The sequence below is a fragment of the Rhagoletis pomonella genome, unplaced genomic scaffold (genome assembly GCF_013731165.1).
Source record: "Rhagoletis pomonella isolate Grant_MI unplaced genomic scaffold, Rhpom_1.0 Rhpom_scaffold_00004, whole genome shotgun sequence".
NCBI lineage: Eukaryota > Metazoa > Arthropoda > Insecta > Diptera > Tephritidae > Rhagoletis > Rhagoletis pomonella.
This window is the reverse complement of record NW_023458558.1, coordinates 35,808,682-35,823,874: the sequence shown is the minus strand read 5'-3', so window position 1 is coordinate 35,823,874 and position 15,193 is coordinate 35,808,682. Positions and strand designations below refer to the sequence as shown.

The window sequence follows — 15,193 nt, the reverse complement described above, 5'->3', positions numbered from 1 at the left end:
GAGGGTAGTCAGTGTTGCGTTCATCCCGAAGGCCGGAAAAGGCTGTCATGTTTCTCTTAGGGATTTTAGGCCTATCTGTCTCTTCGTTTTCGCTAAAAACACTTTTGCTAAAAATGCTAGCGAGACTGATAGACCTGTACATAAGAAACGCGATTCCTCGTGAATGTCTTTCAAGAGCTCAATTTGCTTATTGCAGTAAAAGTTCGGTGAATACCGCCCTGCACACACTGGTAAAGTGGTCTTCTTCGATATCGAAGGGGCCGTCAACAATGTCTGTCCAGAGGCAATAGTCAAGTATATTCATAATCTGGGGGCTGAAACTAACCTAATAAGGCTTATCTACAGCTTACTTCGTGACAGAACTGTCACGGCGGAGTGGAAACAGTGCAGAGTCAAAAGGAGTACTCTACAAGGTGGTGTTCTCTCTCCCCTGCTCTAGATTGCAGTTGTAAACGACCTTCTAGAGGAACAAGAAAAAGTGGTCTATCGGGTGATCGCCTATGTAGATGATGCTGACCTTTTGAGAAAAGGGTAGGAAAGATGTCGGTGGCCTTGTACTGCTGTATCGGTAAAAGGTGGGGTCTTTCGCCCAAACTAATTCATAAGCTCTAGTAAACCAGATTTAAGCCTGTATTGTTTTACGGAGCCTTTGTCTAATGGAACTCTTTAGAGAAGGATACACTTGTAACACAGGAATTAGCTGAACATTAGGAACCACACCTACACTGGCGCTTAACATACATAGGTTGAACGCTGCGCCTGCGGATATTGCAGGAAGAATTGTCGCAGCATGGACTGCTACTACTAAGGGAAACCGGGTCCTTTTGTAACATAAAAAAGGAAAATAAAACGTTTCTCTGCTGCAGAAAAAGTTTTTATAGGGCACTTTAAAACACATTACCTCTCAAGAGCTAGTGATGGGGTTCTGAGAGGCCATTGTGCGATTGCTATTCATGCGGTGAGACTAGGAATTTCAACTCATCCTTTTGTATCAGCTGTCAAGAGGAGGATGAAGTGGAGTTATCTCCAAACTTTCTTTTAGACTATCCAGCCTTCGCGAGGCTAGGAGGAGCTGGCGTAATTAGCTGCATTCGAAATTTCGTAATCGGCTTGCGGCGTTAACTTAACCCAAACTAGGCTATACTTCTTGAGCTATGAAATAGTTGGTCACATTAGTCATGACTAATAAAAATGAATAAGTATTCACTTTTTTTTAGTCCCAGTGAAGATTATTGCAATTGACTCCCAATCAAATGAATAGTTAAGTATTGCATTAATTAACACCTCTGATATACATATGTATGTAGAAGCTTTGATGATCTCGTGAAGTCAGCTACTTATTACTTTAGTCATTTCAACGACGAAATATTTACATGCATATCGTCGTTTAAAGTACAAAACCGCGTATCAAGAAAATGCAAAACTTCGTATGTGAGGTTGTCCAAATTTTATAGGATAGAAGTAAAGTTGTTTTTTTTTTTAATCGGTTCTTTCTTTTATTTCTAAAAATCTTTACTTCTTATGTCTCAGTTCCGATATTTTAGTATGAACTGATAAGGGTTTGATACCAGGAGCTGCCGGTGAGCATATATCAGGTAAGGAATTTTTGCAGAATAACGATACCCGGTTTTGTGTTCGCTATGCTTACTTATTAAGTAAGCGTGAATTGCTGATTAACAAAAAAGCATGTGTGCCGCTATAAAGACTACAAGAACTAGTCTTTTAAGCACCATTTTTCTACGATTTAAAGTTTTTAAAGTAAAGACTAAAAACCATAACAACCGAATAAATTTAAAAACTTTATATATTTCACGTGTATATGAATGAATTTTATAAAACATATTTGAATTTATCACTTCATTACCATTTATTTGGTAAAGCAACAAAAAATTTTTATTTTGGTGTAGTGCACTAAATTTACACAAAACACTTTTAGAAAAACACACAAGACAAATGAAATTGTCAGGCATTTCAAATACATTTACATTAATGCATTAAATATCTCCAAATAACACCCTTGAGTCGCACATAGAGCAACACCCTTTTCATCCTCTCATCACACACCTCATTTGAGTATTTGTGCTTGTACTATATGAGCTCATTAAAACCGGTGCAAATACATTTTCCATGTTTTACACAAACAAATATTTCAATAAAGAAAACACCACACTACCTACCCTTCGCATCAACGCAGTATTTAATATATACATACATACTTACATACTTCTATATTTGTGCATACCAAATAAAAAGCTATAAAATATTAACATAGCTTCGCAAGAACGGCGAATTCTTATAACCCTACTTAAGGTAGAAATAAATTTCCATGGGGTACTCACTGTTCTTTCCAGGTCGCTCGTTGCTACTAGAATCATCAGAATCACTGCCAACAGCATCACCACCTCTTACCGCTGACAGCGCAGCAGCCCAATTGTTGTTGCGTAACGCTTCAAGTAGCGGAATGTTTGTGGGCAATTTTCCATTCTAGAAATTAAAACAAATAAGAATACGGGTAATGAAAGAAAGCAATGAAATATTTACAATTTACACTACATATCTACTATAGCGAAACGAATACACTACATACATACGTACATACACATTAGCACGCTTCGAAAGATAGGTGGTGTGCTAAAAAGGAAATTGAGAGCGTGATGGGCGTACGACGACCAAACGAACGCAAACATATACAAGCACACAATTTCATTTGCAAGAGGTCATAAATAGTAGATGTGATTTATACGCCCGAGCGAGTGTGGTGCGGCAGCATTCTGCTCGTCCCAACATTGGCAAGCAATTCATAGTTTACCAAAAAGACAAAAGGAAAACTTACGTAATACATACCATACATACGATATACATATGTACATAAGCGTGGTCCAAAAATGTATGTGAAAAAGTAAAGTCGGAATTTTTATGCTCTCACCTCTAGGATTGTTCTATACCGAAAAATATACCCCCATTTTTTTTTTTTTTTGTAATAAAAAAATATTTAGAGGTCGCTCAAGGCGCTCCAAATTTCCATGTATTTTATATGGGAAAAAAAGCTTTTCATTTCTGTGTTCGTATGGAATAGTAGCTTATGTTGAGAAGCTGGCTTTAGTATAATGCGGCATTCCCTTTATACTTTAAGCGACACGTAATTTTTTGACGAGAATTAATAAGAATATTGACCGGTTAGTATCGGAACTATTTCTTGCACGTTTAGTTCTTCAAAATCTCGGCACCAGTGAGTCATATGCAATCAATCGTATGCTGCGAATGCCACATTATACAAAAGCCAGCCTTTCGACATAAGCTAGCATTCCATATGAACACAGATATAAATAGAATACATTTCTGGAAAAGCAATTTCTTTCGATCGAAAAACTCTGTTTCTTTCTGTTTCCCAGTAATAATTCCCAATTGTTTATTTAACCATTTTTTCATAGTAACTATATTTTGAAGGTCCGGGAAGGGGGAAAAATAAAAACCCTTTAGAATTATAAAAATGTTAAATAAACAACTGGGTATCGTTACTGGAAGTCTCCTGAAGAGAACCAGAGTTTTCCGATCGAAAAATATTGGTTTTCGAGAATTCTGTACTATTTCTATGAAAATTTGTTTTTTTTCCATACAAAATATATGGAATACTTTGAGAGCTTTGAGCGACCTCTCAGTATTTTTTTTTATTAAAAAATAAAAAATAAGGGCAAATTTTTCTTGGATATAGAACAATCCTAGGAGGTGAGTCCGAATTTACTTATTTTGGACCACCCTAATGTACATACATATGCAAGTATATTTAACTGAACGATACCTAGTTTTTATTGTGAAAAAGAAGGGGTTTAGTTCCGACGCTATTTCTAATTGAAACATTAAACTTCGTTACGGCCATCAGGAGAATTGACCGTGCGTATGTGAGTGTACGACGCTACTAAAAATGTAAATATATGTAAGTCATTTTATATATATAGCGCCATAGTTAAGTATTTGGTGTTGAGGAAACCAGAATTCTGTAATTTCTCATTGTTTACCCAATAAATAAGAGTAAAAAAACAACAAGATTTGTTTAATAATGTAAAAAATGTAAAAACATCAAGAAATCCTTGCGAAGTTTTTGAATAATTTGGCGTTTGTTAGAAGGAATGTAAAAGTCAATTTTCGGGAGCCAGTTGATTAACGATGTTATTACCTAAGCCATACTGAAAGATCTGAAGAAAGGAGGCTTTAAAGTTGTGGCGTACGCCGATGATGTGCTATTAGCAGTTACGGGCCCTTTCTCTCAACTCTCTCTCTTTCTTAACATTGAATATCATAGATAGATACATAGCATACTATACTTAAAAGGGGATCTTCAGGTGAACTCAGCACACTAGTCTATTGGCCGGGCATACAAAAACATTATAATGTAAATAAACAAGGTCCCTTACATAGAGCACTGGGGGGCAACAGGCGGCCAAGAGCAACAGGCGCACTAAGGTCTTGCGCGAAATAAACGTTAAACAGAATGTTACAATTAATCCCTATTGATCTCCACCTGAATGAATTGGCCTTGAAATCTGCAGCCAGACTCAGAGAGGCAGGGATATGGGAAACTCGCCAATTCAGTTACAGGACGATCATCAACGAAAAACAATCATGACAAAAGGCCTACTATATGGTATTTAAACTCAGCTTCAAAAACATACAAGTGAAAGACCCATCCAGAAGGGAGTCGGCAGGGGGCATAGTGGCCGGTAAAGCGGCAATCTGTATCTATACCGACGGCTGAAAGATGGGCTGTGGTGTGTACTCTGATGAACCCAGTGTCTCCTTGCCTCTCCGTCTAGGAAATGACGTAAGCATCTTTCAAGTGGAAGTCTTAGGCATCCTTAAAGCTTTTAATGTTCCAGGAAATGGCATCGGTAGAATAGAGAAAAGCGGCAATATGCTCTGACAGCCAAGCACCTCTGTTAACACTAGCATCACCGACCATTAACTCTCAGCTAGCCCAGAAGTGAAAACGGTATCTTCGTCAATTAGCGCCTTTTTTGTCTGAGTTTCTAACCATCGCAACATTGAAGGCAACATGAGAAGGCCAATGAATTGGTGAAGGCAGGAGTCTACTTGAAGGAATCCGAGGTGGTTGCACTGCATTTTCTTGGCGAAGGTAGAAGTTAGCGAAGAAAATTTCCAGCATTTCCTTTGTGAATGCCCGGGTTTAGCGGCTGTTAGGTATAAAGTACTCGGAAGACACACACAAATAAAACTAACAGATAAATTAGGATCTACGATAGACGATATCGGCCAATTCATCAGGGAATCAAGACGATTGGCCTTAATATTTTTGACTGGTATTTAAACATCAAATTTATTTTGAAATACTCTATTACAACTTAGTTTTACAATGAGTTAAAGTTTATTTTTTTTTATTTTAATATATAGTACATAGGCAAGTCATTCTATTTTTCAAGCATGACTAATTTCTTCGAAGACCATCAGTAAAGTTTAGCAAATACATTTTCCCAAATTGGCTTCAACTCGCTAACTCTTCCCAAGGTTAAAAAATTCTACAAATACATAATATATATTTTGAAACAAATCGTTGGTTTGGGCCTGCAGTTCTTTTGGATTATATGAATCAGCGGCTTTGATACTAACCCCAGGGTACCGAGACGAGAGACGATTTAACCAGAGCACCATCGTACAGTGGTTCAAAATTAGCATTTTATGTTCTCAATTCATTGGACGCTTCATTTTTCACTCAATTTGATTATTTTTTTTTAACGAAAGCTAATAAAATTTGCGAGAAACTAGTTGAGCCCACGTTTTGAAATTTTTTTTGTATTAAATTGCAAAGTGCAGAAAAGGAGCAATTTCTTCTCAATCGAGTTCAAATGCAAATGAAGTGGTAGCCGCTTTTTATTCATATACGTGATTATTTTTAATAAAGAAATTATATGACTGAAATGATTTCAGCTCTTTAACACTAGAAATACCAAAGCGGTCAAATGACCTCTATGACATTTTTGAAAAAATACATTACCAGAACTATCGCATTTGCATCGCTAACGTTTCATGAATTTTAACAATCCTCACTATGTTTATGTTATTCTGATGTACTTGTAGTGATATCTGTAGCTCGTTTCTGTAACAATTCTCTACCAAGGCGAATTCATATATATGTCAATTTAAGAGCGTCACATACTACATATGTACATACATATGTATTAAGATTGTTGTTGCCTTTTTGAGCTTTTATAATATTTGTAATTCTAGAAACATTTCACACTAACATGTCTGGCTAACTGCGTTAGAATTGTTTATATATCTGGAATTGTTTGTGTCTCCAAATGAAATAAACTGCAGAGCAAATATAAAATTGTTAAATTCATAAGCACAGCGAGGTCAGAAAGCAAAACCAAAAAAAAAAAACTTAAGAATGCATCAGACAAAATCCAAATTGCTCAATAAACAATTTTCACTTCAAATGAAAGAGAATACGAGATATAAAATTTCGAAATTGCCAACAAACGTTAAACTATGTGGAAAAGAAATTGAAATTTGCCAGAAAAAATGTAATACACGCAGCAAAAGAAAGCTATATTAGAGCATTCATTGAAGCGGGCAAGTAGGAAATATGTTTTGGGTCGAATATCTGCACTGGCCAACCGCTGACGCCCTGCCAACGCCTGCTCATTTGTCTGCGAACAGCATTTGCGCGCGATTGTACCCATAGAGGTGTGTGTCCATGTAAATTTGTCATACGCACACTCGCATACGCGTTGCACACAAAATTTGTCACAGCCACACGCCAAGCCGACAAAAGAGGCAGACAAACGTTCCTTGCAGCAGAAGCGCCACCAGCAACAGCAACAGCAACAGCAACAGCAGCAGCAGCAGCAGCAAATGAATTTGGTTAATGTGCACATTACTCGAGTTTATTAAAGGGCGTGTCCTACCCAGCACATTTTGGGTGAAATTTTTATGTGGCAACAAAAACAAAAAAAAAATAGAAAATTAAGTAAATGACACACAACAGTAATACAATGCACACAAAACATTACGCACAAGACAACAAAAGGCACCGCCACAAAAGTAATAGGACATTAGCAATAGCAAAGGCATCATTCGGCAATGCGAGAGCAACACAATTAAAGCCTAACACAAACAGTTACCTTGGGACACAGGCTGTTAGATATTTTTGGTATAAATGTATAGCAGGACAACTGCGGTCAGCCGCAAAAATTTAACAAATTAGAATTTCGATGAAATACATTAAGCTGGTGAGTGAGAAGGTGAAACGTAGGACTCAAAAGTAGAAAATAAAGCAAAGTGTAGAGGCTGAACGAAGCCACTGTTGACAAATAAATGGTAATGGGTATATTTTCGGGTAAATTTATTTGGGTTTGTAATAAATGCTTAGTGATGAAAGTTCAAATGTTGTTTACTTGTGCTGCCACGCCACTAATTCGTGTAGCTGATCACAGCGCATATGTATTTTCAACATCAATGCAAAATGCCTTATCTGAACGTTAAGAAAATTTACAGGAAAATTAGAAGTATTTTTTTAATAACAAAGAAAATGGTTTCAGCGCTCTTTTAAAGATGCGCAATTTTTTATTTATTTATTTTTTTTTTTTTGGTACTTTTATTTGGTGATATACACCTATAGCTTGTTTCACAATTTTCCAAATACTGAATTTTCAAAAATTTAGTTGCTCTAAAAATACTTTAGAAAAGGAATTTTTAAAATTTGTTTTTTTTTTTATTACTTTGTGTTTGTACATATCGACACTTGAGTGGAGGATCGCCGTATCTCGGCAGCCAGTTCGAAAACGCTCTATCTCAGAAAACTTTCCAACAGCGCCCTATTTCAGAACTTGTTGAAGAACGGCCTATCGCAGAAATTGATTGAAGGACGCCTTATCTCAGAACTCAGTTCAAAAATGCCCTATCTCAGCACAATGTCAATATACTTTCATTTGAGATAGGGCGTTCTGCAACCAAATTCTAAAGTAGGGCGTTCTTGAAAAGTTTTCTGAGATAGAGCGATTTCGAACTGGCTGCCGAGATGGGTCGATGTTTCACTCGGGTGTCGCTTTGTACGTATTTTTATGAGTATTTTTGTCATATATTTATTTTGATGGAACAACAAACCCATATTAATATAACCGATATTTTAATAAGTTCTCCCCATTTGAAGACGGCTTAGTTTCATCATGCTTGCTCTCTTTTGCTCGTTCATGCTTATTCTTTTCCTTAGAGGATTCGGGGTTTTCTCGTTCAATAAATTGCCCTTGATCCTGAGCTATTGGTGTCAAAGGGACGACGGGTTTGGATTCAGCAACGTCAAAAAAAAAACGAAGGTAAACCTTGTCCCTTTTATGTTGAAGGGTTAGAGACTTTTGTGTGTGTGTGAAATTAATAATTTATTTTTATATTTTGTCTGGAATTTGTGCACGAAATAGTAATACTCATACGCCATGTATCCCTGCATTTGATCAAACTTAATATGAAAAACAACATTTAATTACGCGGATTTGATTACGGGCACTCATGCAGAAAATGTCTTCCTCCACAAAATTGTATTTTTTCCATAGAGACCAAGCAATAAACCATCTGTGATATCGAAAAGATCAATAGTGCGGACCCCATTAGCACACCCAGGCCTTTAAATTTTGGGTCCATTGCGGTATCGCGTTCGAAAAGGTTTCTGACTTTTCTTCATTCCTGCTGCTTATTCAGAAGTCATTATGGGAAGCCCCTAATATCCGCGCATGCCTTTCAATGGCAACTTGGCCTGTTAGCAGGCTCACGGACGTGGCTAAGTATTTTCTGCTCAGCATTAGGATACCTTTCTAACACTTTTCGATCCATTTTGGCTACATAAGTTTTGTGTCTCTGCTAGTTTTGAGACTATCTTGCCTGCCTCTTGCTAGTTTAAGAGATAAGTCTCATAGAACAAGCTTTCAGGTTGCGAGCGGCATGCCTAGACATGCCTAGTATTGGAAAAGCAGAACGTATGTGCAACTTCTTGCAAGTTCGTCCGCCTTTTCGTTGCCGGAGATGTTTTGGCGCCCGGCACCTATACCAGGTGAAGAACAAACTATGTACCAAGTTCTATTCCAGAAAGAGCCGTGCTGAGTGTCTCACCAGATGGGTAGTTCCCACAGCCTCAGGGAGGCGCCACCTGTTGATTGTTTTCCTATAACTTCGATTGGAAAGAATATTAAGTAAAATGTTTTAAATTGTGCGTAGAACCCCGCAGCTTCAGAGCATCGCAGTTCTTTAAAACTTTTCAATTTGTTATGTTGTAGATTCTTGTTGAGACTTGGCCACAACGCCAAGATCCGGCAGAGCAGAGTAGGCCTAACAACCAGTGTATAAGGCCAGCGCATTATGCTTGAGGGCAGCTGCAGGCTATTCCCAATTTCCCCTTATAGCTCCCATTGCTTTTTTAACGCGTTATCTTAAATTTATTACCCTAGATACTTTGCGGATTTCCCAAATGTCAGCTTCGTGGTGTCAATGGCAGGAAGCTGCAGTGAGAGGATTTTGTAGTTCCTTCTAAAGAGAACTAAGTAAGTTTTATCCAGGTTAACACCCAGGCCTTTCTTCTTGGTTTCTCTTTCATTTACTTTTAGTTTGTCTTACATGATATCGTTTGTCGAAATTTTTCCCCCACATGGTCGTCAGCATAGGCAATGATCCAAGGCCCCTCGCTGGCAGGGACGGCAGCAATTCATTAACTGTCATAACTCAGAGAAGGGAGAATTAATGGCCCGTGGAAATGGAAAAGTAGCAGTCCTAAAACAGTTTCGTTTTGCTATTGGATTCGCCTTTTGTGGGGCCCAATAAATATCTTATTGTTTGGTAACTTCTTAAAGGCACAAATTTACTTAGCGTTCTGGTAGCTTCAAGAGTATAAGCTTTTTGCAGCCGAATCTAATCGTGAACAGACTTTTGTGAGCCCTTAAAAATAATGGGCCTCATGCAAAAAAAAAAAATGAGCTTACGCTCAGACTCAACTTTTGCACCAAAGAAGTGCGCTCAAGCTCAAGAATTTGTACCGAAAGTCGCGTCGGAACTTAAGCTCATTTTACAAGCTTTTTTTATGCATAAGACCCAATAAATCGCAGTGCCCTGACTTAAGCTCCCTGTCTATCTGCCTTGACCAGCGTATCTCAAATGTGACCCAGAGTGCGCGTTGCCTAATTATAACCCATTTTCGTAATCTATCTCAATCATTTTTAAACATGGACTGATTATTTTATTTCACTTTTAATTCAACCTTAATGCAGACTTTGATTTCTTGATAGTCTACGAAATACTCAGAGCTATGCTCTTTGTTCCTTGTAAGTCGATATGTTTTACTTTTTTAAATTATAAAACCAAAATTTTCGAAACATTCTCCGACAAACGGCTTTGAATTATGCTAAATGAGCTGACCACACGCAGTCTCGAAAATGATAAGTTTTTGCATCTTTTGAAGTAAACGTAAAAGAGGCCAGTCGGCCGCACGCATGCAGTCATGAAAACATTGTCAACCGTACGAACGTTGACCGCCTGCGTGCAATAACTCACCAACAAGTGACAAGCGCGGAGATATGAACAAACAGTGTAATGGAAGGAAGTCAGCATATTTAAAACAAGCGCACGGTTTGTAATCTCATTTTTTCTGTTACGCGAAAAACAAAAACAGAAAGGTACGGAAAAAAGTGAAAAGTGAAAAGGAAATGAGAAACAAGGAGCTATAATAAAAGTGACCGCAATGCAAAGACGCACGCAGCTATGCGAGTTAAATACATTTCATTGTGTTTTCTGTATGTAAAACAAAAAACCACCAGTCATACATACATATTAGTGTTGGGCAGTGTCGATACCAAAAGTACTCAGAACTCGATGCCCTTAAGGATCGACAGTGCCAGATTTTTAAAAGTATCGATAAGAACTCGAAAGTACTCAGTACTCAAAAAAGGAACTCGAAAGTACTCGGAAATTAAAATAACGCGAAAGTACTTAGTACTCAAAAATACTACGCTTCAATAATCGTTTTGATACACGTACTCAGGATCGATTCAAAGTACTGAGTATTAAGTTTCGAATAGACTTAAAAAGTATTGAGTTTTATTTGCATTTAACGGTATTCAGAAATGATTATACTCAATTTGCGGTTTCGACGATTATACCCAGTACAGTTCGCCATTCATTCGACGTAATTTGGCTTGTAAGATTTCTACACTGAGTACTGAAATGGTACCAACATGTGCATATTTAAAGAAAGTACTCAGTATTCTGAAAAATACCCGGTCCTTAAAAGTATGGATACCAAAGAACTCGATCCTCAACAGCACTCGATACTTCCCAACTCTAATGCATATACATATATATATATCTACATACATACGTGCATATGTAGAGGCAGCCATACATATTCAACCATATGTACCTATGTGCGTGTGCATGCAAGCATTTGCCTGTCATTTTATGTTTACCTTTATTTCGCTCACATGACCCTCATCAGGTTAAATGGCGGGTTTTAATCAAAAGTGCGGTAAATGCAGAGACTATTTTTTTTCATTTCATTTCACTTTTGACGTAGCAGAAGTGGCTTTTGTAAATACCTTTATGCCGCTTTCATAATTGGCCCTCCGCATTTGTTCGCTATTATTGTGCGTTGTATGCTTGAACCACATTTCAGTCATAATGGTAAAAAAAAAAATATTATAACGAGCCTCTTGAGCCTGCCAGATAGTGGAGGGAAGTATTTTTACGACGAGATAAAAGGGATTGCCTTCTCAGTCGGTTGCGACACATTCTACATACTTAGCTTGTATTTCTTCTTATACATAGAGGGCGCGCGTTTTACGGGATTTGTGCGGAGGAGGCACGGTTGTTGTTCAAAGACGTCGGCCTTGAGCTAAGGGTTTTCAGTTCTTGGTCTCAACTCGTATATAGCTCCTACGTAGTTTTTGGTTCCTAGTTCTTAATCCTCGGGTCCTTACTACACATAGTAGTTTCCCATTCAACTTTCTGCTCTAATGGCAAACTAGTTTTTGATTTTGCAAGCCAACTAATGTACCAGTTATATTCGCATACATACACATGCATGATTCTATGCATAAATTTGTATGTGCTCGTAGAAAGCTCATTTAGCCACTCAAACATTAATGGCAAAATAATGCAAATATGCAAACTAATAGGCAATCGGCTTTTACATTATCGAAAACTTTCAAAGGTCGCTAATGTGAATTTGGTATGCGTAATCGTTCACTGCTATTAAAAAATAGCAACCGCAAAAAATAGGGGTTGGGACTTTTGGTGAAACTTGCTTTTTAAATAAAGCGATTTCATTTGCATATTTTTGTAAATTGTCCATTAAATAACTCCGAACGTAACCGTCCGCTAACGTTGTTTTCAATTAGTGCGAACTTTTTTTTTATAAAGTTTCATGGTATTTGCATAGATTAGTCAATCAATTTTTTTTTAACGATTTATATTTCAAATAATTTTTAAACATCATAAAATATTGTTAGTGTTGTTAATATAACCCTTCGGAGGGCGCGCCGGGGCAAATTAGCTGCAAAAATTGTAAATTGTGGTTTTCAAATACTGATTGTAGTAGCCGGCCACTGCCACTTAGTGACTTTGTAAGTTTTCGGATGCACAACAGTACTCAAGGGTTAGGTACGAAAAACATAATATAAAGTTTATCGATGTAAGTCTTAGTGCCGTTTTTTCGTGAAGATTTTAAAATCTACCTGCCCCTTAAAAATTTTTTGGAACGTAATTTTTGATTAAAGGGCAGATATATTTTAAAACCTACTTGAGAAAATGGTCCTTAGTCAGTTACATGTTGATATTTATAGTTGGGCCAAAGTGACCTAGAATAAACCATATATGTACAAAATTATAATTTTATATTATCATATACATATGTATATACATACATTGTTTATAAGGATACATAGTTTAAACGAACAGACGAATTTTGTTTCTTGCACGCAACACATTTGACAATGAATTTAATGCAAATTTTTCGGTAGTTCCGTCACATGCTGGAAAACTTTAAACTCTCACTTTACTTTAAGAAATGAAACCTTAAATCAATAGACGAATTGATCAACCATATTGCAGGTTCGTTTATTGCTATATGCTTTGCTTGAAAAATGCTGCTGAGGTCTGGCCGACGAGTTTAGGAGAGAACTCTTGCAAGCAAAAATTTCTATATACCTTTAAATCTAACTTGAAGTCATCAGCAGGGATGAAAAGTTTAAGCTTTTGTTAAGCGAGTTTTGATTCTAAGCGGATATATACAGGTCCCAGGAAGAAAAATGTTGTGGGAACGCGAAAAAGACTGCCACAATGACTTGGTTTCAGAAGCAACTACAAGGGACAGATTTGATTTGATTTTTTTCAAATTTTCACGTGTGCGACAATCAACACTTGAACATTGATGACAAGTTTGCAAAAGCAAGGCCTCTATTTCGTCTGAATAAAAAATTCATGGAGAACTCTCCAGTCGAAGAAATGCATTCCGTTGAGTAGTGCTAGAATATGCACAAGCCTTACGCGCCAACTGGCCAAACCGGAACTTCCATCTCTTTTTTGACAATTTTTTCAGTTCGATTCCTTTAATCGAAAAACTAACTGAACGGAACCTGTATTCAACAATAAGAGAAACTCGGTTAAAAGACATTTCTCCAACAGATTCGAAGCAAATGAAAAAACGTAAGCGGGGAAGGTATGACTATGCAAAAATCTCTGATCAAAATATAATAGCAGTGAAATGGCATGCTAATAATGTGGTCTGCCTTATTTCTAATTTTGCTGGACTTGCACCGATCCATGCTGTATAACGTTATTCACGACAGCAAAAAAAAAAAAGAGTATTCAAGTTGAGGAGCAACACTTCATAAACATGTACAATGCCAACATGGGAGGAGTAGATCGTTCAGATCAGAATACCAGCCTATATAGGATTTCCATCCGAGGCAAAAAGTGGTATAACTGTTTGCTGGGTCACTGTGTTGACATGGCTATATAAAATGAGCGGCAGTTGCATCGCAAACAAGATGGAAACCTGAATCAGCTCAAATTTAGAAGGGTAATTGCAACATAACTGCTTCAAAATCGTCAAAACCTATCTTACTAAAGAAAGCACGTAAGTAGCTCAAAAGGAACTGTTTTACGATATGACCACCTGGACAATTTCGTTATTCCTCAGGATAAACAAACTACGACCAGATGCTTGGAGATAAGTTTCATTTCATACTAAAAATTAATTTTCTTTTATTACAATGCACGCCTATTTTGCTTATTTCAGTGTATAAAGCTAAGCACGGACCTTGTAAGTAAACGATACTGCTTCAGAAAATTTGGCTTAATAAATTTTTCTTTACCATTTCTTGGGTGTTTTTTTTATTTTTCGAACTAGAAAAGAGAACATTACAACACATTTAAGTTTTATTAACACGTAACTTCCATTGTATTACTGCTGGGATACATAAATTTAAAACGAATAGTTCCTCTCTACGGTAGGGTAATAATGTTATAGAAGAGATCAAAAATAATTTATCTCAAACGGAGAATACGAATATTTAAAAAAAATATTAAAGCTACCGGCGCAGATCTTTATTATTTGAAAAAATCAAGCAACACTTGTATGTTCATTGTAATTTTTTAATCCTTAAAATAAACTGAATATAAAAACAAAATATTTAACTGTACTTTCTTTTGTTTTGCGAACATATTTGAAGGTATATTTACTAATATTTTAGTGCTTATCTAAGCGCTTAAAATTGATCTTTTTCTTGCCTATTTGCTCCGGCCCTGGTCATCAGTAAAAATGGCTGCTGAATCAGAGTAGGAGATCAAAACTGAATCCTCCTTCCATTTAGCTCATTGTGCCTTTTTATAATGGTATTTTATAACTTCCGCACTTGTTGATCAATAGTGCTTATTCCGCTTAGTATTACAATGTTACCTATGTATATACGTATACGGATAATTAACGCCCACTATTTCAGAAAAAAAAAAACTGAACACTTAACGCCGTATGAATTTAGTAACTCTTTAATTAATTTCTAATGCCGAATTTCTTATATGACACAATGTAAAGAATCGTGAGTTGATATGCTTCTGCAACAAGTAACCAGAAGAGAAAAAGTAGCAAATGCTAGCCATCACCGACACTGCACGAATCCAATTAAGACATATCACTGAGAAG

General features: G+C 36.9%; 1 protein-coding gene across 1 annotated transcript in view; it reads right to left on the bottom strand.

Annotated features, from left to right (window-relative positions):
• Positions 1-15,193, bottom strand: part of LOC118737540 (protein alan shepard-like) — a 320,435-nt gene that overhangs the window by 178,256 nt on the left and 126,986 nt on the right. The window contains exon 3 of the mRNA XM_036468114.1: positions 2,340-2,484. Within this exon, the coding sequence (XP_036324007.1) occupies positions 2,340-2,484 (145 nt within the window). The remainder of the gene's footprint in view (positions 1-2,339; positions 2,485-15,193) is intronic.